The sequence below is a fragment of the Paramormyrops kingsleyae genome, chromosome 22, assembly GCF_048594095.1.
Source record: "Paramormyrops kingsleyae isolate MSU_618 chromosome 22, PKINGS_0.4, whole genome shotgun sequence".
Classification (NCBI taxonomy): domain Eukaryota; kingdom Metazoa; phylum Chordata; class Actinopteri; order Osteoglossiformes; family Mormyridae; genus Paramormyrops; species Paramormyrops kingsleyae.
In genome coordinates this window covers 20520504-20546573 of record NC_132818.1, presented here as the reverse complement: position 1 = coordinate 20546573, position 26070 = coordinate 20520504, and the positions used below count along the sequence as shown (strand labels likewise).

Sequence of the window (26070 nt, the reverse complement as noted above, 5' to 3'; positions counted from 1 at the left end):
GGGCCGTTCTGCAGAGGTCGTTCCGTACAAAAATAATAATAAAAAAAACATCCCACAATACGTCTTAGTGTGTTCAGCTGACTGTACGTGCATGGGTCGTCCCTGCATTTCCCGGTTAATTGAAGCAAACCTGCCTGCTTAAATTGCTGTCGTGTGGGTCACTTGTCATGTTCTGAAAAACGCTTTAGGCATTTTTGCATGCACGGGTATGTGTAACTGGCAGAGGATGGCAACCTTAGAGTCCAGGGAGTTATCTGTTAATATATACCCCTTCCGGTACCTGCTTATCCAGCTTGGAATTTTGGGGAGTCTGGAGCCAATCCCAGGATGCGAAGGGAACACGGCTGGACACACCCTAGATCATCGCAGGGCAAACAGTCCCCCACCCTGGATAGACCGTTCTTCATATAACCGCGTGGTTTTGAGCTCTAGTGGCACTCCTGGGAGTTTTACTGATGCAAAAATATTCTGAAGGCAGAACGAAAATTGATTGGTTCAGAGAGAGAATGCTGCGGAATCCTCACCACTAGCAGGGTAAATGATGTTTATACTGCCGGTAATGACGTTTGGGCTGTGGGTTCGAACCTCATCTCTTACTGCTGAGCATGCATCTCAAGGCTTTGCTTCTGTAAATATTAATCACGCAGCGGCGCATCGCTAGCATAGACACTGCTGTGCTGTGTTCCCTCCCCTTCTGACAGAGCTGGATATTTCAGGTCCAGAAATTTAAAATCCAAACCAAGATTTTGTTTCAGTCCACCAGTTGAGTACTCTGTGACTGACTCTTTGTATTGACCTTGTTGGTTGAAACGAAATCTTGGTCTGGATTTTTACTTTCAGGACCTGGAACATCCACCTCTGGTTTCTGAAGCTTTTCTGGTGTGTAATCCCAGCGCTGTCTTGCCGCCTTACAAATCTGTGCCTAGACCTCCAATCAGAAAGATGTGCAGTTCAAACTGTCCTTTGCATAGAAGCTAAAAAAAAAAAAAAAAGACAAATTGCATCGAACCCCCCCCCCCCCCCCGAAACATTTCTGTGTTTTTAAATGAAAGAGGAAAAAGAAAAAAATTGTGGGTGGAGGTGTGGGTGGGGAGAGGCTTGTTGTGCCCCCCCGTGCCATGTGACCTTCCCAAAGTCTTCAAGGTGAACAGCTGGGAAGGATCGAACCCCCTCCCCCCTTACGTCAGAGAGAACAGTAGTTGCCGTTAAACAGTTTATTGCCCTGCTCTGTGATATTTTACAGCCATCCGAATAATTTTCCCCTCTTTTATTTTGGGAATGTTTTTCTCCGCCTTCCCGCTGTGCACTTTATTCCGCAGTTACTAGGAAACGGGAATCCTGTAACGCTGCCGCCACATCGGGAGGAAGAGGGAAGCGCTTCTCGGATCAGTCGAGAATAAATCGCGGGGAGCAGCCGCGCCACTGTCTGGCAACCCACTGGGGGACCCGAGCGTCTTTGGCACCTCCTCGTGCCATCCTCGTGCCCTGGCACTCGCAGCCGAGATCTAATTACGCCCGGTAAATACATCCCTGTTCGCGGCACGTGTCCTTCGCCTCTTCCCAGTGGCGTTCTTCCTTAGAACCACCAGGGAAAATTGAGTGAATCTAAACAAAGAAATAAGGGAAAAAAAGAACCGGAATAAATATCCTTCCACACTAGTGAAACTCCTTGCCTATTGTTCTCTGAGAAACGACGGCAAAAACAAGGTGCTCGTAAAATTCAGGGAGGAGTGTATCGACTGCGGGGAAACACCATGTTCTACATCAGTGTTTCCCAACCCGGTCCTCAGGGACCCCCCCAGTCCACATTTTTCTTCCCTCCCTGCTCCCAGCACACCTGTACCAGCTATTCAGTTCAGGTCTGCTGGGAGGGACCAAAACTGTGGACTGTCTGGGGGGTCCCTGAGGACTGAGTTGAAAACACCGTCCCAGATGTTTCACCAACTGAACCACTGTGCAATCGTGTGGAGCAACGGGGCGCTTATCACACTTCCTGCTTTCTGTGAAGCTCCTAGAGATCAGGCATGATGCAATAGAAGCAATTTTTGGTTGCAATAATGAAGAATACATCATGTCAGAAGAGCATTGCCTCAAACTACTGCGATGGGGTGATATTTCCCATGATATTTTTTGTTTTTGGTCGCTGATCACGGTCTGATGGTGGTCTGACAGCTGCTTCATTGTTCTCCTCGTGGTTGTGGACTGGTGGCTGGTCTTACCTGAATCGAAGGCGACCGTAACCGATGTCAGTGTTCCAGGGCTGGAACCTCAGCCTGCTTCTAGCTGCTGCCGCCGCTGCCCTCTCTCCTTCCTGGGCTTCTCTCTCATCATCAGGCTGCCGGCAGCAGAGGCCTGACGCTCAGCAAGAGCTGGAACTGATTTATCTAGGCCAGTGTTTCCCAATCCAGTCCTCGGGGACCCACAGCCGGTCCTGGTTTTTAATCCCTCCGAATAAAACGTGGACTGTCTGTAGCTCCCCGAGGACCGGATTGAGAAACACTGATCTAGGCCTCTTGTAGGATTCATCCGTATTTCCCTGCTTCATTAACCTGTCTCCATATTTGTAGCTACAGGATCACACTGGAGATGCTGTGTATTGTGCTGGGCATATATTTACAATTTACTGATAACTGTATTTATTGTTTTTAATACTTTAAAATGGAAACAAGTCCCCTAAACATGTCTGCGGATATTACCTATCGAAAGACGGAAGATACGGCAGAGATTTACGCACCATCTCCACCTGGAGTTTACTGTAGACTTCTGAGTACTAAAGTGAACCGGATCTAGAGGAAGAGTGCGGAATAGTTTATTATTTTTTTTCTCAAAGGGTGGAATAAAGTCAACTGTGTAAAACCGCAGATGTGGCGATTCAAAGCCCAGACATCTACCCTGTGCTGGAGTTACTATAGCAACACGCTTGCATCTTGAACAGAAGTCTCAGGAGGATGGTCACATTTGGAGAAGAAATTTCTCGAAATCCGTACTTCAGATTCCCCGTTATAATTAAATGGTTCTGCTTGTTTATCTATTTATCTCTGTAATTTATTTGTTTGTTTTGTTTATTTATGTTGGTTTTACTAAACAGGAGGTCACGTTAAGGGCATCTTCCGCAGGTGGTGCTGAAGCACTAGTAGAGTTGGTCTGGACTGTGCACAATTATGCAGTTGCGTTAGCACTGCATCCTTATGTCTTTGGCATCTATAAATATCCCCGATGTATGGCACTCCAATCCAAAAGGGCTACGACACATGAATAATGCATGATGATTCGCGGGAAGTGCGTGACGTGACAGCAGCAGATGTACATATGTGCGAACATTTGTTTAGGAGTGCTCAAGGATTTATGGGTATTGCTTTGTATTAAACGTGCTCTCCGTGGAGTTTAGATGAAGCGTTAGCGGCAGCAACGCTCATGTTTCAGTACAGTAAGGGGTGAACTTTCGGGATCGGTTGTGATATTTTGGCTCCGAGTCCATGTCCTGGGCTGGTCCATCGCCTGCTGCACCCTTCTGCCCGCGTTGCCTCTTTGTGCTTTGATGGTCTATCGCTGGACCGAGATGAAACGAGGACTCGCGGCAGTTTACCGCTACCCTTCCCCCTGCCGTGTGGTGGGGGTCGAGCAGGGGTGAGGACGAAAGCTAATCGCTGTGCAGAATGCTGCAATGCCTGCGTTTGAAATGCTAATCATGAACTTCTGCTGGGTGTAAATTACGCTGGAGGGAAATCTTGCTTCGGGAGGTGCGGTCGGTGTTTGCTTGCAGTTTGGGACAATTGGTAGCCTGATGGCTAAGGCTGAGCCCAGTTCCTGGGCCTGATAGGTAACTCCGTTCTGTTTATTTTTCAAATATATTATTGTAAAGTCCAAAGCTTTAAGTATGAGGATGCTAAACCCATTCAAGGGTTGCAGTATTCTTCTCTCTGATGCGCGCTCTGTGTGTAACCTGTAACACAGCCGTCAGACATAAAACACAGCGAAAATGGGCGTGTCCCTGACGGTGACGCCACAATGCTCTCAGCGAATCACTTCTGCCTCAGCTGACATCACTGTAAAGGCAATTTCTCGCAGTGGTAAGGCAATAAAAGAACATAAAGGCTCATGAGGACAATTTAAAGCTGTTATATCCTGTGGATAGTGTGTGTGTGTGTGTGTGGGTTAACGTGATCTCCTGTGTGCCGTTTGTTTCCTTTCTCCCTCTCCTCTCTGGTTATTTCTAGCACTGTCTCTTTAAACCAAACCGTGAAAAGAAAAGAAAAAACTAATGGCAAAGTCTGTCTTCATCTGCAGCTGTTGAGCACAGCCAGATATGAGACTTCACGCTAAATGCCAGACCCTTCGCGATAAACAGTTATTTTAGATATGACATTTCCTCGCCAGCATTAACTAAAGCTTGGGATTTACAGAATTAATGGTGTCATGTTCATTATTGGACTTGTGAAGATACCCCTGTTTTGGTTGTCATCGCTTCCATGCTATCTGTCTCGCGCACGCGCGCACACACACATAATTCTCCCTTTTCGTTTTTTCTTCGGCAATTACTCCCCTGATATTGAACAGAACTGCAGGTCTTTGACCTGTTTGTTGAAAATGCCAAGTTTACTCATTAACACTCCTGTGCGGTGATTTTAAATGCCCAAAAGCCTTTCATCAGCCGGCTGCATCGTTCTCGTGATTCCAGCAGGCTTCAGCCTTCCTTGCGGCTAGTGGACTTCAGGTCTTAAAGGCGCTTCTCAGGGACAAAGGCTCAGACGTGGGTCGTGTAAATTGAATGCTGGCTAATCTTGCAGTGATGTCACCCCACAATAAGTGTTGATGTCATGGATGTGGTCAGAGCCATACCAGTATTTGATGTCTGGGGGGGGCTCATCACCACTTGGGCTACCCCAAAGAGAACCAAAATTCTATCTGAAAAAGATGAGCCTGTTAGCCTGGTCCCTCTTTTGACCCCACGTCACATCAAAAGCCCCCTTACCCATACCTATTCACTGTAAAGAATAGGAATCCATAGATCCTTCCATCCATCTCTAATGTAAATATAAGCAAATCAGCTAACCTGGTCATATTTTCTGGCGGTAAGCATCGTATGCCGTCAGGCGGGGGTCCCACATGGCCATGGACGGATGCCTGTCACCCAGCCGTCATCGTCACACAGGTGTAACCCCCATCCCCACACCCTGTTCTGTTAGTCTCTAGGGAGGAAAAATAACAACACGGGGAGAGATATCAAAGCTATAATGCACAGATATCAAAGCTATAATGCACAGTTTGTCATCTGGTTCAGGGAAGTGGTTTATTAGAATAAAAGCCTGTTGAATAAATCTTTCTATGCTATCATTTCCAATTTAATTTATAAGATCCCATCTTTTTCCAAGTCGGCTATTGAACCTTTTTTTGTAATACCGGTTATCCGTTCCTGTGTCTTTCTGTATCAGGGAGGTCACCCGGCTGTGTGTTTTCGTCCTTGTGTCTGAGCATCTTGACAGTGAACTGAATGGAATGGCAGGGGGTTCCTGCACCTCTGGGAAAGGGGGGGGGGCATGGGAATTCTTCTTTCCCACCCCCCTGTGTCGGTGCTCTCTCAGCATAACAGGGGCTGCATTCCCAGCGTGTATAACAATCAATCGAGGCTTGGAAGAGAAAAGGCACATTAAGTTTTTTAAATGATGCCCTTTGCAGTGGTTTATCTGGACATCACTGTGTGTCCCCCCCCCCCCCATACCCTGGATTTAATGCACACTAAGCAACGAAGATCAGATTCTGTTTGGCATTAGACTTCCTTCCTTCGCCAGCAGAGCTGTCCCCTCTTCCTAGCGATCGATGCTTCACAGTCAGTTCTCACAGCCCCCCCCCCCCCCCACCTCCTCGCTTTGGGCCATGCGTATGCTCTTGGTGACTGACTCTTCTCCTCTGACCTCCTCTGCTCGACTTCTGACTGTGGCCATTGTGTGTTGGTTGAGACCTCCTCTGCTCACCTTCTGACTGTGGTCATTGTGTGTTGGTTGAGACCTCCTCTGCTCGCCTTCTGACTGTGGTCATTGTGTGTTGGTTGAGACCTCCTCTGCTCGCCTTCTGACTGTGGCCATTGTGTGTTGGTTGAGACCTCCTCTGCTCGCCTTCTGACTGTGGCCATTGTGTGTTGGTTGAGACCACCTTTGCTCACCTTCTGACTGTGGTCATTGTGTGTTGGTTGAGACCACCTTTGCTCACCTTCTGACTGTGGTCATTGTGTGTTGGTTGAGACCTCCTCTGCTCGCCTTCGTTTCCACCCCCCCCCCCATTTCCAATCATCTCCCTGCGGCAGTTGTTACCATGGTGTCACTTGCAGGCAAGCCCATTTTCAGCATAATCAGGACGGGGGCAAGTGGCCCACTGAGTTAGCTCTCTCTCTCTCCCTGAGATAACAAGGTCACCAGTTCAGATCCCATCCTCGCCAGAGAAGTTACGTGTCCCTTGGGCCCTTGATCAAGACCCTTAAACCCCACAATTCATCAGGGGCTCCAGATAAATGGGAGTTTGAAATAAATCTTAGTTTTTTTAGCACAAGTTTAGACATCGAAAGACTCCTGGCACTAATTGAGGCAGCAGGCTTTAGTGAATGTTTCCACACGATCCGCCTGACTCTGCTTGCAGAACCCAAGCTTCGCTCTCAACTGGGTTTGTGTCTCAAAGGCACAGCAAGATGGGGTATGTGAAAGTGGTATTCTAACGTGTGTGTCCTCGCGTTTGTGCGAATAAAGCATTCGTCCTTTCATTCTGAAAATCTGCTGCGAGCTGGATCCATTCTGGGTGGGGTTTCCAGAACAGGCGGATAAAACGGGCTCGACTTGGAGCATGATGGCATCTGGGTCGGCTTCGTGACTGCGGAAACTTGTAGGTTCTCTGTGCCGTGGGTGAAGAGCACCGTGCTGCTTTGAGTAAAAGAGGAAAGACATTAAAGGGGTTTAGTCTTGTCAGCACCCAGATTTTAACATATATGGCTTTTATCTTGGTCGTTAATAAATGACTCTTGGCACATGGAGGGTTTCTGCTGGATATCATCAGCAGATCTATACTCTACAGGACCTGGGGACATGGCAGCCATCCCAGATGACTTGTATTTTTAGTTGGATTTTTGTATGACTTGAAACTTCGACGAATTCCATTGAGTATCCTGTCACGAATTTGCTTTGCAGTCATTTTCAGTTTTTAGCTGTTTGGGGCTTTTTCTCTGCATTACCCTGGAACTTTCATATCTCATTATAGGGACATATGTGCAATAGCCTGAAGAAGTGAAAGAAATTTCTAGCTGATAATGTAACATTTTCTATATTTTTGTTTACTTATTACATTACTTTTTTGTGTTGGCATTGCTAAGGAAACCTAGGGGTTCAATGAAATTCTGTGTGTGTGTGTGTGTGTGTGTGTGTGTGTTCAGTCATTGGAAGAAAAAAGGGAAGCCACAAAGAGTAAAGGAAACTTCAAAAAAGTAACAAACTGACGCGATGACATCTCTTAAGAACCATCGTCTTTTTGGGCATTTCCAAGTGTTCGTGCTCCATCTATTATTGCGTAGATATGGATGTTTTCTTTCAGATAAAAATGAGTCAGCAAAAGGCCCAAACTGCAATGGCAACATGACAGTGTCAGTGTGTGACTTGCTTGGGAAATGTGTGCAGGTACAGTTCAGTATATGTGTGTTTTTTTCCCCCTGTACAGTCTGACATTGAACGGCGTGTCTTTTTTCCAAGGGCTGCAGGAACCCGGAACTTGGGCTCCCCGCTTCCTTTTGTGATGCTTTCACTCTGCTCTCGAAAGCCTTAGAGTCTGAACGATGAAGCACTGCTTCTCTCAAAAGGCCAGATGTCTTCCACACACATTTCTTTTTGGTCATTTGAGTGTACGCCCCTGTTCCCTTGTGCCTTGCGTGTGCATTGGTCTGCTTTCAGCCACTAGCATCTCCACTTACCCCTCCACTTACACATTCACTCACTCACACACACACACTGTTTCAATCTCAGCTGCACACATCACGGACCGTAGCGATTTGTGATGCCTAATGCATTTCAACATCTGCGGAGGGATTTTTCGTAGGGCTGCATGAAGTGTGGTATCAGCTGGATGTGAGTAACGATATCCGTTGAAACGTCTTTCCGAGCCCCACCGAAACACGAGGGGCCGAACCGCTTTCACAGTCATTAGCTACTTAGCCATAATCAGTTTTCTGTTTATTGTTATGTTCCATGCTGTACTCCATACTGCTCGAATTACATCAAACGCAACATTTTTTTGGGCATGTTTTAAGTGTGTTTTTGAAATGCCAGTGCAGTTGGAAATAGCTCTGTATTCAAAAATAGAATCATGACTGAGTCCTCGTCCATGGGGTGGGGGGGGGGGGGGTGGGGGTTTGACGTAAAGTTTTTTTTTTTATATATATATATATAAAAAAACACAAGTTTAGACATCGCTCCCGCGCCCAAACATTTCTGGCACTAATTGGGGCAGCAGGCTTTAGCGAATGTTTCCACACCATGTGCCGAATACCTCGAATTGTCAACAAGGTCAGGCACATGAATTTACATGCACACTGATATTTCTTTTAAATGACGGCTCAGTAAAGGGTTTTATTAAATTAATCCGGAACACTGCTCGTGTGGGATTCGCAGTGAGCCATGATTGCAGGGATAAGAATTCTGCATTAAGCTCGGCCAGTCTGGGAGGGAGCAAAGAAGTGGACCTACTGTGGGTCCGCAAGGGAACCGGGCTGGGAACCGAGCTCGGAACCGGGCTGGGAACCGGGCTGGGAACCGGGCTGGGAACCGGGCTGGGAACCAGGCTGTAATAGAATATTCTGGTTGGTGTTTGCCACTCACACTTGGTCTTCGGCCTGCCCCCTCCCTACTATCATCATGAGTAATATGATCCATCACTCCTTGGCTCGCTATACATGTGACAAACTGATGCGGCAGACCCTGTAAGGATATTAATAAAAGTGGTGCGATCCCCTTCTTAACCCCCGCCCCCCCCAACATGTGTGAAATGCTTCTGCTGTAAGAGTAAAACTTTCAGCATTTCCTTCAGCAGAGAGGGAATGTATCACCCTGTTTTGTTTTAGTTCAAACAAAACGAAAAAAAAAAATGGAAATGTCTTCTGCATCCATAAAGAAGTGCGACTCTCTCCAGCCAGTCTGATTTGCGCTCGTTTATCGGGTACATTCCTGCATGTTGTGAATCTTAATCGGAGACACTCCATTGCCCAAGTGTGCTTAAACAGGCAAGGAATTTGTACTCTGTGGTGCTTGGTGTCTTTTAATATGAGCATTTGGACATCGTAAAACAAAGGCCGAGAGCTAGGATTACCAGGGCTGGGGATGATAGATGACAAATAGTAATTATTAAGATGGTGTGTGTGTGTGGCTGTCCAGGTGGCGTTACACACAGCAGCAAGCGCTCACATGTCCCTAGTTACTGGTAGGGATATTAATTGGAGCAAATCTGCAAAACATAGCATTTAGCACGAGGGTGCGGAAAATAACAAAGCATGTATGTTGATGGGCGGATGTGCAGGGACCGCGGAGAAAGGCAGCTCTGTGCCGGATTGTGTGGATTGGGGGGCCGTGCTGGATTCCGTGTGAGTACCAGTGGTGAGTCACACTGGGTAGCCATATTCTTCAATGTGGCCACGATCAGCGTTAATGGTTTTCTGGAACTACATTTGCACGTTTATATGTGACAGTGATGACATGGAAATGGCACAGTTTGTGTACTAGTGCATTGTGGGAAAACTGGGGCGGGTTGGTGAACTTACGCATGTAAAACAGGGACTGTTGTCAAAGCAGAAACGGAATAGCCTAGAGGGACCGAGATGAGAAAAAGGGAAATCGAGTCAAAACATCTGACTCACGGTCACCTGACTCAGTCACCTGAGTCACGGCCACCTGACTCACACTCCTGAGATGGATGGCGGCTCTGACTCCCCCAAAGCTTCATTCTATAGATTTGTATTCACTGTGGACCATGAAACATTTCAAAAGAAATGCACCGCCCAGCTCTGGGAGCGACTTCCAGGGGATAAGGCTGTTTATATACTGCTTCTCATGTTTATGGGTCTTAGAGCTTTGAATTCTGGAGGTACGCATTACAGCTGCTCTTGTGCCCCATTCTGCACGTGGATATACCGAGTCCGGACTGCTGGGTGTGTTGCGTGACCCATGTATGATCGGCAAAGAGTGCGAGCTGTCATGGTTATAATTTATCCATTTGACGAGCTCCTTGACAGCCAGTCTTGGGAGTTCTGGAACACCGGCTCTTTTTGACTTTGACGGCGGCCCTCCTCCTATCGGATGGGCTGTTGCTCCTATAGGATGGGCTGTTGCTCCTATAGGATGGGCTGTTGCTCCTATCGGATGGGCTGTTGTTCCTATCGGATGGGTTGCCCCCTCCTCCTGCCCCCCTGGATGGGCTAGGCACACCCTCCCCCCACAGAACAAACAGAATCGCTGTAGTCCAGCGGCTGACACGCGACGCCCATAGTGCCGGCGGATGTGTGAGGACCCCAAAAAAAAAAAGCATGTTAATGGTCTGGTGCTCAAACCCCCCGCCCGCGGTGCAAGAAGCGCGTGGGGCACCAAGGAGACGAGTCGCTCTAATTAGACTTGTCGATCCAACTCTTTGCCATGAGCCATGGGAAAAGTGGCCCCTTTCGCTCGCCCTCTTCCTGTTTCGTCATGCAGTGAGCTGAACGAATTTGGAAATTACACACTTCCCCTTAACAATGAAAAACGGAGGGTGCTGAGGCTTTGTTGGGGGGGGGATGAGACTAAGAGGGCAGTAGGGGGTGGAAAACAGGTTGGGTTGGAGCCAGACACATTAAAACAGATCGCCTTGGAAATCCATTATTTTGAGCTCGTGTCATGGGCCCGCCCCTTTTTCACAGAATGCACCAATGAGAATCGGAGAAGGTGGAGGAAGGACAGTTGAAGGTCATTATGTGAAGACTACTCAGGTTCAGGTGCAATGAATTTTAATTGAATGTTTGCCCACGGTAAAAAAATTGCTCAGCCTTATGGAGCAGAGCAGAAGACGGAGGCGTGAGCTGTAAATCGAAATTCACACGCCACCCATGCTGCCCAAGGTCTTGGACTGTGATGCGAGAATGACCTGCGTCCATATTCAGGATGAAACCTGAAGTGTCTTCCGTGTACGCCTTCCGTGTACGCCTTCCGTGTACGCCTTCTGTGTACGCCTTCCGTGTACGCGGCCGCGAGGCTGGGTCACGCCCTGCCCTTGCGCTACTGCATCGGCGGCCCCGTTCACGCTCAGCGTAGGATGACAGGAGAGGACTCGCCGCTTTTCCTAGGCTTTCTACGATGCTCAGATTCTCTGCTTCTGAGCTTGTGGGGGGGGGGGGGGTTAGTCTCCTTACACTCCTTCCATCTGGGTCAGACTCTCGTGGATTCCTGGACAGCACGCGCCCGAAGCGATCCCCTGCGATGCCAGAGACGCCCATCTGCCTGCTAACAAAAAAAAAAGGAGAGAGATTCATTGGGGCGGACATTAATTTGTACTGTCAGATCGTTCCCTCTCTCACACGCTGTCATGCCCACTTCTTTGTACTGCCGATTTAGATGCAGATGCAGAGGCACTTATTTATCTCATCCTGATGAATGTGCGTTCCCTGTAGGTCGTCTGGTGGCCTTGAACCTGAGTCAGCGGCACCGGTGTCGGGGGACACGAGTGTGACGCGTTTCCAACACTTCCAGTTCTGCGTGAACCACGGTGGATCTCAGACCTAATTAGATGTCCCCGGTTCTGCTTTTTGGGGCTCATTTAGTAACTGAGTCTCGCCGCGGGATGTCAAGTCCAAGTGCTTGTTTACAGAGCAGGGCCTCTCCGCTCCGCGCGAAAGCCTCCGTGCGCTGGGCTGATATTCAGGCACATCCTCAGATTATTAATTTATTATTTACTTTCCTAACGGCGAGGACGTGGTTCCCTGGTTTACGGGGTGCGGGGAAAGGTGGGGCTTTGAACAAGTGGGGGGGGGGGGGAGGAGGAGGCGAATCGGACAAGTGGGGAGAAGAGTTCCATTAGTGGGCATCCAGCATGTCGCCTGCAGAGTGGCAGGGGACATAGGGCGCGACATCACGCGGAGCTGACGAGTGACACACGGGTCCCTGATGAAGAGTCGGCTGCCTTGTTAGTGCTGGAGTGACGGCGGGGGGACAAATGGAGCCTAGTCCCCCCTCCCTGAGTGACTACATGGGGATCAATGCGCTGCCTCCCGTGGCCCCAGTTTGGGGGGGTGGGGGGGGGGTAGGGCGTCGACCTCACGTAATCTGTCACGTTTTGTTTTTGTCTGCTTCCATCTGGATTATAACCTGCCTCTTTCATAGACTGAAGAGTCATCCATAGATAATCCTGCAGATGATAACAAGCGACATGCTGCCTGAATGAGCCTCAGATTACGGCGAGGCGTAAGCCCCCCCCGTGAAATCCGCGTGCCGCCAGGCGTCCGGGCGCCACATCCCGCACAGCTGCCCGGGAAATAATTACGGACGACTGAAACTCCCAGCAGGAGGAAGGTTTCTGGAGTCCTAGCGGCTGCGGCTGCGGCTGCGCGACTCCGCCGAAGCTCCTTCCTCTGTGTGTCTGGCCTGCTGTTTGCTCAGCTGTACTGCGCAGGGAACACAGCACAAGGATTCAGCAGGCAGTGAATGCATGCTTGAGCATTTTACATTTTTATTTATTTAGTGGATTATTTTACCCAAAACCATGTACATTTTTGAGAAGGCAGGATCAGTCCCTGGAGCAATTGGGGTTAAAGGCCTTGTTCGGGGCTCCTACACTGGGATTTGAACCACACAGCGCCCCCTTTAGTCAACGCCCTGATGGAGCAGCCCGTAAGGTTGGCATGATGTTTACGGTTCTGGAACGGCAAGATGGGCCAGAGAACGACGGATGTTCAATTGTGGTTCTGTAGATTCTTCAGGTCCAGGGCTGAGTTGTGGTTTTGAGGGGTGACTGAGCCGCTGTTCATGAAAGGTCTGGCTGTGAAGACTTTCCTTGCCCGCTTGCTGCATAAACTTATGCATAAATTCCGAGTGCATCAAAAATGCTGGGGTGGACTCAAAACCAGGAAATACACCCCGCCCATCCCGTCACCAAATAATCACAAAATGAGTGGAGACTTCAACCACCCCAATGATCAACCCAAAGTCCTCCTCGGTCCTGGAGCTGCACTCGGTTGGTGGTGGGAGAGTTTCCTGGGGGAGGAGAGCCAAGAGGACAGAGGGGCTATTAACTGACACCGGTTGGGAACGGACTCGTTTAATCTCCTCCGAAGTGCTAAATCCGTGCAGCTGCTGGTTTTCTTTTCTACTAGCAGATGGAGAAGGTCGAAGGTTTCGGGAGTAAATAAAGTATGGGGAGGTCTGTTTCACACACCTCCTCGCTTATGTAACCGTGCCTCTGAGGGCTGGTCCTACTTGTTTTGGGGGCATCTGTGGAGGAAACTGGAGACGGATGTGTTATAGGCTCCGATTTGTATTACACCCACCTCCCGTTAATACAGCTCTCAGAGAGCTGGGCGTGAACGGTCGGTCTTATCCTGCCTTGGTGGTCTGAAGGTAGGAGTGTGGGGAGGTGGAATCACGCGCAGGGACCTGCTACTTAAATCTTTTCTTTATCTTTTTCATTTCACCATTTTTAAAGTCGCATTTCTTGTAGCGTAATGGAGAAGTGAGCAGCGGTTCTGTCATTATATCGCAGCACTTCGCAAAGAGCCAGTCGCTTCCTCACTCCTTTTCTCACTTCAGCTCCACACAGACGCGTGACCTGACCTCGTCGCGGGCCGTGAAGCTCCTTCGCATTCCTTTCCATACTGCCAGACAGATTCTGGCTACTTTCTTGTTACTCCGGTGACTAGATTGTTTTCACTGATATTTTTGGTCCTGTTTTCTCTGAGAGCTGCTGGTAAGCTAGTATCAGTTTTCACTGCCGCTATTTTTAAGTAATAGGTTTCATACAAGTTGTTTTTTTTTTATGTTTTTTTTTGGATTTTTTCAAAAATAAATACGGTTCTACAGTTCCTTGCTGCTTGTCCTCATCACTCTGATTTACTTGAGCTGTCTTTCTGGAAAGCGATTAGTGTCAGATCTCTGTGGATGAATATTTCACAGGTGGATTTCAGGATGCTGTAGTGCAATCTGCAGCTGGCATCCTTTTACTAAAAGTCATTAACTACCACGCCTCCTACTGGCCATATGTGTTATGGTCACGGTTATTTTCACGTTCTCAATATCAACGCGAAGCTGCCACGTCGGGTGACCTTGTGTCATGGTTTCAAGGACGTTGGCTCTTTCTGGGCCCTGCAGCTGCATGACAACGATGACAGAGGCACCTGTGCAGCCACAGAGAACATGATTGTGATGCTGCATAGATGCCATCAGGATGCATCCTTCTTAGCGGGGTCTTGCATGTTACATGCATCATCTGTTATCTGCACCAGGAGAAACACGGGCTGGTTTTAACCTGAAGATGATGGTGTCTTGAAGGCTGCAGGTAATGCATTTATAAAGGCATGGCTTTGTAGCACGGAGCTTTGTGAGGCTGTCTTTGAAGCTGTCAAAGGGCCACTGATGAATTCTGCGCAGGACAGAGGGGGCGGGGTCTGACTCACCAGCTTCCAGAACAGATCCCAGCCCCGACGGAGACAGACACTCCATCTGGGAAAAGTTTTTGATACCTTCAGCACCTCGCAAAGCCGATTCTTTACCGCATATCTCTTCGTGGTGGAATCATACGGCTTTCGTTCAGCTTCTCTCGCCTCCAGAACCCCAGCCTATAAACCCCCCTAACCCCCCCCCCCCCCCCCCGGCCACCCCCCACCCCTCCTGCAAACACACTTTGCTACGCCATTAATCATCTCCCGGAGCTCATTCCTCCACCTTAATCGCGTTAATAAGAATGGGGACATCCCTCGTGTAAATCACCCCATGTGAACACGCGTGTGCTTGGCCACGCCTGTAAGCCGCAGACCCGTGAGTTCCACGTACCTTTGGTGTGTTGCATGTCGGTCGCATGACCTGCATAAGCAGTTAAAGGCTGTTTATTGCTCCGTTTGGCGAGCTTCTCTCAGCCTTTCGTCCCGTTACGCATGATTCCGGGGCTCAATCTGACACGAGCGTGGCAGGCCGTGCCTTGAGGGGGGCGGTCACGCTTCCCGCCGTGCTGTGAGACTGGTGATCTCCGGCGTGCACTGACACTGCAGATGGTAGTCAGGTGCATCTGTCAGATGAAATTACAGTTCAGATTCATTTCCAGGCATCATATACCCTATCTGTGCAGCCTGTGTCGATGGCACATTTTAAATTGACATGCTTGTCAACCTGAAACAATTTAAACACAAAGATCCCAACCAGCTCCCAGTTTTCTTCAAATTCTTTTCAAGACGGATCATTTCGCCAAAACCTGATGTCAGTTTGGCTGGTGGCTTTGGACTCTGCTTTGCCACATTGTATTTCTCATATGTAAATATTGTCAACCTCTGTATTCAAATCGCCGTTTCCCCATGAGTACCTCACTTCACACTCGTCTTTCTGAACATACTTTCCCTTGCCCCAGATTTAATGCGTTTAATGTGATGCGTATCGAACCCGGGTCACTTGGATTTACGTGGCACCTGTAACCAGCCGTGCAGTGGGGTCTGCAAATACCTTGGCAGAATCTCAGGACCAAACACTTTGCAGGAAACCATGAATATGTATTTATAAAGTTATACAACGGGGGCCGGGGGGTAAGGTGATATTTTATCAGGGGGCCCTGAATTTATAGCTACGCCTATGCCTTTGACCCCCCCCCACCCCAAACCTCTAACCCTCTACTACCGAAAATTACAAAGCAGTGAAATCTCAGGTGTTCGTCCACAGAAATATCTGTTTATGCTTTTCGAGTATGAAGCCTTCAATACAGACATTGTCCGCCATTCTCGGCTGTGATTGTGGCGGGAGGCCGTCGGGTCACTAAGCCTCAATCAACAAGCTCTCCGGTCGCCCTCAAAGCTGTGCAGTAACAAGGGCTTCTGTCCGCCGAATCTCTACATGAAAAGGCAAATTACCGTGAGCCCCGTCTCCCTTAGATGCGTATTGGCGAAAGACAATTATGATATACGTTTTTTTTCTCTTGTTGTTCCCAGACACAAGCACAGCACTAAATGTCAAAGGAAGTGTAACCGCATCAAGATGAAAGGGATGGTTAAATGAACTCGTCGTCGTCTGTGCCGTCGGGCCAGAGAGAGCCTACAACACAATGTTTCTTTTTGTTCTTAAGTGAGGAGTGTTTGTCAGTACAACCGAAGGCGAGGGGGCTCTGGAATGGTGATCGGGATCGAACAGCGATATCTGTGTTGCATAGGGCCTCGGCAGGAGGTGCGTCCTCGCAGAACACTTTGATCTTAATGTCCGGGAAGCTGCATGGTGTCGGAGGGAGGAGTAGAAAGGAGCCCAGACCGCGCCATGGAAATGCCGAGCTCTGATGTACTCTTGGATGTGGCTCATTGAATAGCAGTTACCTCATGCCTGAGTAGGCGTGTGTGTGCGTGCGTGTGTGTGTGCATTTTTGTAATTATTTATTACTATTAATTATTAATGTGATAGAAACATGTAAGTGTTTATTTTGTGGGAATATTTTTTTGCTGAAATTGCTGAAAGTCTTGTGTTTTGCTATCAGTTGCGTATGGTTAAGGTTAGGGTTGGGTTAGGGTTAGGGTTAGGGTTGGGTTAGGGTTAGGGTCGTCATGTTGGGATTAGAGTTTCCCCATAGAAATGAATGGAGAGTCCCCACAAAGATATCAGTATAAACATGTTGGTCTGTGTGTGTGTGTGTGTGTGTGTGTGTGTCCATCCTTGAGCACCCCTCTATCCTGACCATAAAGTCTAATCCTAAATGACAGGCAGAGCAAAGCCTTTTACGTATCGAGTTTGACAATCCTTAAATTGAAATTGAGTTCCTGCACACTTTCTTTTCTACTTAATTCATCAAAATAAACTATAGAACCATGACTTGTTAAAAGCAATGGCGCCCCCATATGGCCAGGTCCTGTTAGATATTCGCTCCTCTGATCTGCCTCTTCGCTGTCCTTTATTCAGGTCTCATTCCTCCTGTCTCACTTTAGAGTAGGTGAACCATACTGGGGAGCGGAATCACGCTGGCAGTAACGCTGCACCGTGGGGGCTGTAAGTCACATGATCCCGCTCGTGTTCTCTCTGCACGGGAGCCAAACCCGTCTTAGGGCGACGCGAGCCGGTGTTGACATCATACGGCAGACAGCGTTCGGCGTTCATGCGAGGAGTTGACAGTAATTTTTCATCAGACTTTTTTTTTTTTTTCCCCCAGCAGAGCTAAAGGGACTTGTTTAAAATTTTAAGCTTAGGATGTCACTGCTTGTAATGTAGTTATTAAATTATGGAGACTTTAGACACCATTGGTGAAACGCTTTTTGGTTTCTTTGCAGTCTTATTTAAACAGATATTTAAATAAACTAGCGGATACATTTTGCTTCGGCTGGTATATCTCTGTCTTGATACTGCTGTGTATTCTATCCGTCCTTATATCCATCCATCCATCCATCCGTCTTCCTCCTGCCACTTACTCACTGCGTGACTGCATGGTCCCGGTGAGCCTGAAGCTCCTAAAGACATATTATACATCAACACGACTTCAGACATCAGATCATCCATCCATGTGTTTTTGGGTAGTGGAAGGAAACCAAATTGGTTGGAGTAAATGCACACAAACGTGCAGCTTGCTCATAGGTCGACTTCCTAATACAGCCCTGTCTCATGGCGCTACAGTAACATCCCCCTGAAATGCTCCTTAATCATCTTTAATCATTTACTTTGCACTTATATGTAGGTAGTTAATTTCTGATGGAAATTCACGGAGAAGCATAGATATGCAAGTATGTTGAGTTAAAAATTGGGTGTATATATTGAACCTGGCATAATTCTGACTCATTTTCAGGTGATCCTCAGTCATTTCACACTGTATGTTGTGTCCTCTGCAGGTTAAAATCTGTTAAGGAGTCTGGTCTGTTGCACAGCACACACACACACAGACACACACACACACACACACACACACACAAAAACACACAAAAAAACACACACACACAGACCTGTACTCATATCTTAGTGGGGACCATCCATTCCTTTCTATGGGCAAAACCCTAATCCGAACAATGACAACCTTAACCCCTACCCAGCCCTAACATTAACCATAAGCAACCAAACAAAATGTATTTTTGACATTTTCAGTTTTTTTTATCGCAGTCACAGATTTTTATCCCCTGTGGTGACTGAAAAAATGGCCCCCACAATGTTTGGTCTTCTCAATGTAATGTGGACCTGGACCCCCTGTCACACACACACACACACACACACACACACACACACACACACACTCATAAAGCTGATTTAAAGCCGACTTGCTCTTTATATCCCACTTTTATTTAGTGTATTGATTTGCTACTGGTTCTCCGGTAACAGCACTACACGCCCCATGTTATTTACCGACCTTCCTGTTGTGGCTTCAGTTCAGGCCGTGGATGTGTTTTTCCCGTCCGATCGGAACCCAAATAGCTCTAGTTTGGCTGAGTGGCAGTGGGAGAATCTCGAATAGTAAATCCTCCACTTTATATGAATGGGGGGTATATCCTCGGACTGGGGGAGGAACCCGGCACTCCCAGGAGAGCTCTGCCCAGATAAACGGAGAGTCCAGTCTGAAACCCCTGGGCAGCCAGACGACCTGAAATGCTGGCAGGAGGGGTAGAGAAGTGGAACAGACAGCGAAGAACCTGAAATGCTGGCAGGAGGGGTAGAGAAGTGGAACAGACAGCGAAGAACCTGAAATGCTGGCAGGAGGGGTAGAGAAGTGGAACAGACAGCGAAGAACCTGAAATGCTGGCAGGAGGAGTAGAGAAGAGGAACAGACAGCGAAGAATCTGAAATGCTGGCAGGAGGGGTAGAGAAGTGGAACAGACAGCGAAGAATCTGAAATGCTGGCAGGAGGGGTAGAGAAGAGGAACAGACAGCGAAGAACCTGAAATGCTGGCAGGAGGGGTAGAGAAGTGGAACAGACAGCGAAGAACCTGAAATGCTGGCAGGAGGGGTAGAGAAGTGGAACAGACAGCGAAGAACCTGAAATGCTGGCAGGAGGGGTAGAGAAGTGGAACAGACAGCGAAGAACCTGAAATGCTGGCAGGAGGGGTAGAGAAGAGGAACAGACAGCGAAGAACCTGAAATGCTGGCAGGAGGGGTAGAGAAGAGGAACAGACAGCGAAGAACCTGAAATGCTGGCAGGAGGGGTAGAGAAGTGGAACAGACAGCGAAGAACCGGCGCTCTGCTTTGCAGAAGAGAAACGTAACAGTCGGACCATGAGTGGACAGGTAAGGGGTTCGGTCCAGGCAGGGGTGTCGTTAAAGATTTTTGGCCCCATGAAAGCATATCGTTGGGCCCCAACCCAGACTGATCATATTATGTTCCAAATTTTTTAAGGCCCCTGTCACTCCGGGGCCTTTGGAATCATCCTAACTGCCCCACCCCCCCCCCCCCCCGCCACCCCTTTACATTACCCCTGAATCCAGGTAAATTAGAGTTCTGCATTCCTGCAAACTGATCAAGTGAGCGAGTTACCCGAAGGAGGACGGTCCGAGGGAGGAGCGAGATGCCAAGGGAGCATCGGCTCGTCAGCGGCTGCCGTTTTCGGTTTCACAAAGTTTATTTATCTGTGGGATCGATCCAAAGCAACGGGAAAGCTGCACCCCCAAGAGATGTTTCTGGAAGCCTGATGGAGAAGCTGAGAATTCACCGAGGGTCGACAAAGGCATGCTGGGATAGATGGTGCCCACTCAGCGGTGAATTCCCGTCCAGACTCGGCATCGACGTGTCGACTTCGCCGGCCTAAGAACAGTCTCACAGACGGGATGAAGACGGGCTTTTCTCGGAAACCTTCCTCCCTTCATCGTGGTCGGTCATGTGCTTACATCCCTAGCCAGAAGATTTCGATGATGAGGCTCGGGTGTCGCCCAGCCTTTCGAGGTGGAGGAACCTGCGGAATCACACACGGGCTCTGCCTCTCAGACCACCACTGTCAGCGCCCCCTAGAGTCCGGGGCTGACGAGCGGCAGCTTACAGCAGCCGTCCGTGTCTGACTGCTGCAGTGACGGTGGTGTGGTTTTCCTTTCCCTTCCCTGATGATCCACGTCCTGGTAGATAGAGATGCAGGAGAACCGTGTCAAGGCCGCCTTCTTCCTGTTTTGTTTGCATATGTACAGGAAGTGGGTAGGAAACAACCAGGGGGGGAGGTCGTATATGTCCTGGGTGTTTACCCCCCCCCCCCCCACTGCTGAAGCCACAGGAAAGCAGAAGAGGAAAAGTAGCTTTCAGAACCAGCCAGTGAAATGTTGTTTTTCTTCTGCATTACTTTCTGACAGGGCGTCCCTAACATGCATTGTGATTGGAGGCAGCTCCATGGCTGAGTGGAGAGCCTCTCTGCTCCCGGAGGTTATGCACACTGATCCAGAGCAGAGATTTTTAATTGCCTGTGTGTTAATGAAGTTGGGCGTCTGAGCGCCTGCTTCTCCCCCCCCCCGGTGTATTGGCAGCTCTCTGACTGAGCCCGGTCACCTCCTTCGACCTCGGCGCATGGGAGAGGGGGTGCCACACACACACACACACACACACACACACGCATGCAAGCACACACATACCTTAACTCCTGAAATTGTATTTGAAATAGTAGTTATTTTATTGTTTTTTTTTCCTTGCTGCTACCTAATTTCTCCATTTCTGTATTTGGTTCTGGATATTGGGGGGCAGCTGACAGGAATATTTGCAGGTCAGAGAGGTAAAGCGACGACTGTCTGCGAAAATGGATACGCCCAAGGGAAAAGGTGGAAACGGGGAAGTGAGGTTGGGGAAAGGGGCGGGGGGGGGATGTCAGGGTGTGATAAGAAATTTTGGGAGATATTATGGGCTGGTGAGATTACCAAGTAATTGAGAAGCATGGAACGGGGCCAAGAGTGTGGGGGGAGGGGCGGAGCCTGGCAAAACTGGGGCGGAGCCAAACATGATGAGGGATATTTGATGAAGGAATGGAAGGTGAACAAGCGTAGTGGAGAAAAGCAGACTACGTGGGACCCGATGAACGACAGTCGCTGAACAAGCGGTTTAGCAGCGAGAATGGGAGGGCGTGCGTTCGCTCTGATTCCATTATCTCACCAAGCCTCCAGGGATGCGGGTGTGGGGCGGGGGGGGGGGGGTATCCATGGCGCATGCTCAGTGCCGACGTGACTAATATGCGCAATTATCCAACGTAGCTTAAGGGCTGTATAATTACTTTTTGTGCAGTTATTAAGGCGTTTTTGAATAACGGAAATACTTTTAAATAACAGGAATGGTCCGAGATAAAGTCGCTTTTTTTTATTATTATTATTATTATTATTATTATTTGGTTGAACGTGCTAATTGGCGTGCGCTGCATGTCAAGAGCCGATCAGCTTGAAGAGACAGTGACTCCTGACCCTCGGGGCCGGCTCGGACGTGCTCTGCATCCGCAGACTCGCAAACTTTTCCTGCTTCCTCTGCCTCCTGCTGCGATCAAGGAAAGGTATCAGCTGGGCCCGCGGGTTCTGCCTCTAACCTGACGGGCCTCCTGTGGTATCCCGGCGGAATTAAGAACCGTCACACTGACACTTTAATGGAAGCCCTCTCTCTCGCACGCTTTCATTTACCATCTCGGCTGAGTTGGATCCCTGCCACTCCGATAGCGGTGCTGACATCATAATCAGGCCCCTCACGTAATTTTCACCTTACAGCCCTTAAGTGTTTTTAATTAATTTTTTTTCCCCCGATTGTCACCCTCAAGAAGCAGGAGGACACCCGGTGGCTGGTAATTTGTGCACTGCACCCGGACACAGCGGATGCTGTAGTGCTGGGGTGTACATGCTGTGTGAGAGCGGCCATATTGGTGCCTTCTAGCACACGGGTTCTGATTGGCCAGACTGCCTCACACACACACCCACACACATATATTGTTTTTATGTCCTTGTGGAGACACTCCATTCACATCTATGGGCATAACCCTAATCCCAGTTATGGCAGCCATAACCCCTACCCAGCCCTAACCTTAACCATAAGTAACCAAATAAAATACAGGACTTTTAACAATTTTAGTTATTTTATTGCATTCACAGATTTGTACAAAAATGGTTCCTACAATGTCAAAATAACAGGTTATTACATTGTGGGACATTTGCCCACACGCACACGCACACACACACACACACACACACACGCACACACACATGGTGTCCTGCACCCTTGCAATACACGTTATTTATCTCTCAGTGCTTCTGCAAATCTTGCACCTCCTCTCGAGCGCATGTCTGCTGATCGGGAATATGAACTGCGGCACTGGCCCCAGTTGAAAGCTGATTGGCCCCCAGAGTGCCCCCTCCCATTACTTACCAGTTCAAATATATCATTGGCTAGTGATAAGGCTCTCCCCCCCCCCCCCCCCCCGCCCCCCGTATGAATCATGGCCCCTCTTATGCTGCCCACCATAAAAGAGGAGTCGACCCTGCTTGTGATGTCAGGGAAACAGACGTGAAGGCTTCACCCCCCCCCCCCCCCCCATAAGCTCCAAATTAATTTCTACCACTATGTCTCTGGCCCCCATCTCCTGACAGCAGGAATAAAAACATGCTGTCACTCGAGCCCACAGATGTTTACGTGTGTGTGTGTGTGTGTCTGAGGCAAACTCCTAGGAGTCACTAAGAAAGCTTGGCCTCCGCTGCACCCCTCTGCCCCCCCCCCATCAGGTCAGCACCCCACTGAGGCCCAGCACCTGCTAAGGGCCAAACTCAGCCATCTGCGCTATTAAATCTGAATGGAGGAGTCTGTGACCGTCCGGAAAGAAGATCCCCCAGGAGCCGTGACATAAAATAAACAGTTTATAAATAAATCTGAACTTACCACCCGAAAGCTATTTTTAGGGCGTGTAATGACGTGGTGGATCGGTAGGTGGCGCTGTGGCCTTGCACCTCCGGGGCTGTGGGTTCCGATGCCCCCCCACCTCTCTGTGGATTCTGTATGCCCCTCCCCATGTTTGTTTGGATCCATTCCTGTGCTCCTGAAACATATGGCTAAGTGGTTTGGTAGCTGTCCTTAGCGTGTGTTTGTGTTAGTGTGCGAGGGGCTGCCATCCTGCCCGGGGGCGGGGGGGGGGGGGGGGGGGGGGTCTGCTCGTCCCAAAGCCACCAGCCTGCTTTGGATGAACTTCTGCTGAAGATAGAAATCCAGGCAGCTGGATGTACGCAAGGTGCGATGCGTTTGTGAAATCCCTTCAGGAGAAGCAGTGTAGCTGCTGTCATGGATTCAGATGTTTCTGCACCGCAGAGAGGGTGTGTCACTCTTTGGGTAGGACTCGTGATCTGAAGGCATCACCAATTCACCAATGGGCCCCTGAGAAAGACCGTTAACCTCCCCAGGGATCAGCTGACTCTGCTCTCTCAAATGTATGCTGCTTTGGATGAAGGAGTGTCAAGAGAATGTGCTCTTCGTGTGTGGGGCGGCACGGTGGTGCAGTGGCACGGTGGTGCACCTGCTGGCACTATTGCCTTATACTTCTGAGACCAAGGTTCAAGTCTCCACCCAAGTTCCATGTGTGTGAAGTTTGCATGTTCTCCCCGTGTCATCATGGGGTTTCCTCCAGGTTCTCCCCGTGTCATCATGGGGTTTCCTCCAGGTTCTCCCCGTGTCATCATGGGGTTTCCTCCAGGTTCTCCCCGTGTCATCCTGGGGTTTCCGCCCGGTTCTCCAGTTTTCCCCTAGAGTCCAAAAACACGCTGAGGTGAAGTGGAGTTGTCAAATTGCCCAGAGGTGTGAAAGTGGGTGAGAGTGCCCTGTGATGGGTTGGCACCCCATCCTGGGTTGTTCCCTGCCTTGTGCCCGTAGCCTCCGGGATAGACTCCAGACCACCTGTGACCCTGAAATGAAAATGCATGGTAATATTTGCCTGGTATACTAAGCTGTGCGTGTCTGAGGCTAATGTATTTCCTCCTGGAAGGATTTACACTTTCACAGTGTGAGTTAAAAAAAAAATAAATACGAAACCCTTTGTGAATGTTTGTTCACAGCACATTTGGTAGTTAAGAGTGACTGGAACAGAGTTTATATCCAATTGATAAACTGGCTTTGTGTTCCTGGGATTTGGATTTTGGGCAAGAAGGTGTAATTTACAGGGAGAGTGTTTCACTGCGAAGGCGACGCAGGCCTGCGGCAGCAGACAGAATCAGGCCGTGCTGGAGGCAGCGTGCTGCTGAGACCCTAGCAACATGTAGATCGGTCTCTGGGTGACTAATGACCCCAGGAAGGGGGCAGGGGGGGGGGCAGTGGGTAGCACACACCCATCCAGCCCGACTGCATCGATTCTAGCACCTACCTGTTTCCACCAGGGTCCGACGCCTCTCTCTCTTTTCTTCACCTTCATCATTAACGCCTCTCTCTTTTTTTCCCCCCGTTATTCCCATATTCGGTTTCGCTTCCCCCCCCCCCCCCCCCCGCACCTCTCGCCGGTTCCCTCATTCTGTCAGTCTCTGTCCCCCTCTCCCGGCCTGCCGCTGAATTTCTATGCCTGCGTCGCTGAGCAGCAGATATGCGACTTGGCGAGACGGAAACTGAGGCTGAGACTGAGACTGCAGGCTTTTGAAAAAGCTGGTGGGCTTTCGCCCCTGTCTGTGACCCCTCCCTCTCCCTTCTACCATTTTTTTCCCCCCATGTTTACAAATCTCCTTATTATCACCCCCCCCCCCCCACCCTCGCATAATCGACTTCTCAGTTCCTTAAGCGTTTATGTTCCGATTTCCCCAGGGGAATTTTCTCACAGCTAAACCCCGCCGCCGCGAGCCGGAGAGCGAAGAGACGCCGCTGACAATCTGATGGCTTCCGGAATCCACTTTTTCATTTTTTGTTTCTCAAACACCTGTTCCATTTTCTTGTAACTAGAGGGAGCTGATTATGGATGCAGACGTGTGGCACGGCGATACGCAGCAATCCCTCACGTGCTAGAATAAGCCTTCGGCTTTGGGTGTCACTGGGCCGCTGCGGTCCCTTGGGGCGGGGGTCATGTCTGAGACGAGCACGCCAGATGTATTTCTGCATGCCTTTGGGACACTGGAGCTGCCTAGGTGACACTAAATGCTAGCACTTGAGAAGATGGGGTTAGAACCAGGAAGTGCATACATGGGTGGGGTTAGGGTTAGGGTGTCACCCTGACAGATGGGGAAGGTGTTCCCTCACTGTCGCCAAATGACAATTAACCGCTGAGCTAACTCCAAGGTGTGGCTGATGTCTGCCTCACTCGCAACCGACGACGGCTAATTGTGGGGTTTTGCTCCAAGACGTGCTGGTCGTTGATGTCTGGAATCCATCAAAACAGCGTAGGGCTGGTTTGGGGGGCTTTAGGCCTCCATATATGTTGTTTAGCCTCTCCCGAAATTAATGTACCCTATTTATTGTAAATAGTGCATTCCCATTCATTTTTATTAAAATCTGACCCCCCTAGTAAAGACTTAGCACTACCTTAGCTCATTTAGTTTACTAAGTTGTGCAACCCGCCCCCCCCCCCGACTCTCAGTGCCGTTCCGGTGAGGAGCTTGACGGCTCAGACATTTCTCATGCGTAAGTCTGTCCTGTGTGGCTCCGCCTTCCTGCCTTGGATCCTGGAATTTTCACAACCAATTTATTAACCTCGATTTAACCGTGCGAGCACCTCAGACGTGCCGGGATGTTTATGCGATTAGCCGCTTTCCGTGCGCACTTAGCGTGACACCTCTGACCGCACTGATTATCACGCTTTACTGCGAGCCGCTCTGATTACGTTCTTGGCCTCCAGCATCACCCAGCCAAAACATAAAGTATTAAAAAATCATAGCTGGACTGTTCTGGAACCTACTACTCTCAAGCCAGCTTCACTCACCTGTTTTCAGGGATTAGAGTATTTGAATTACCATGTAGTACATCACCATGGTCCAGAGT

At 49.2% G+C, this 26070-nt stretch overlaps 1 protein-coding gene across 14 annotated transcripts in view; it reads left to right on the top strand.

Moving 5' to 3' along the window:
* The window catches only part of srcin1a (SRC kinase signaling inhibitor 1a), a 101592-nt gene that overhangs the window by 7986 nt on the left and 67536 nt on the right, over window positions 1-26070 (top strand). For 6 of the 14 annotated variants that reach the window (XM_072705304.1, XM_072705308.1, XM_072705303.1 and 3 more), the window contains exon 1: window positions 9048-9620. The exons of 2 other annotated variants lie outside the window; for them this stretch is intronic. In XM_072705304.1, the coding sequence (XP_072561405.1) occupies window positions 9518-9620 (103 nt within the window). In that variant the 5' untranslated portion in view covers window positions 9048-9517. Of the gene's footprint in view, window positions 1-9031; window positions 9621-26070 lie in introns of those variants that run through there. 6 more of the 14 variants (XM_072705313.1, XM_072705301.1, XM_072705312.1 and 3 more) reach the window with 5 other exon arrangements.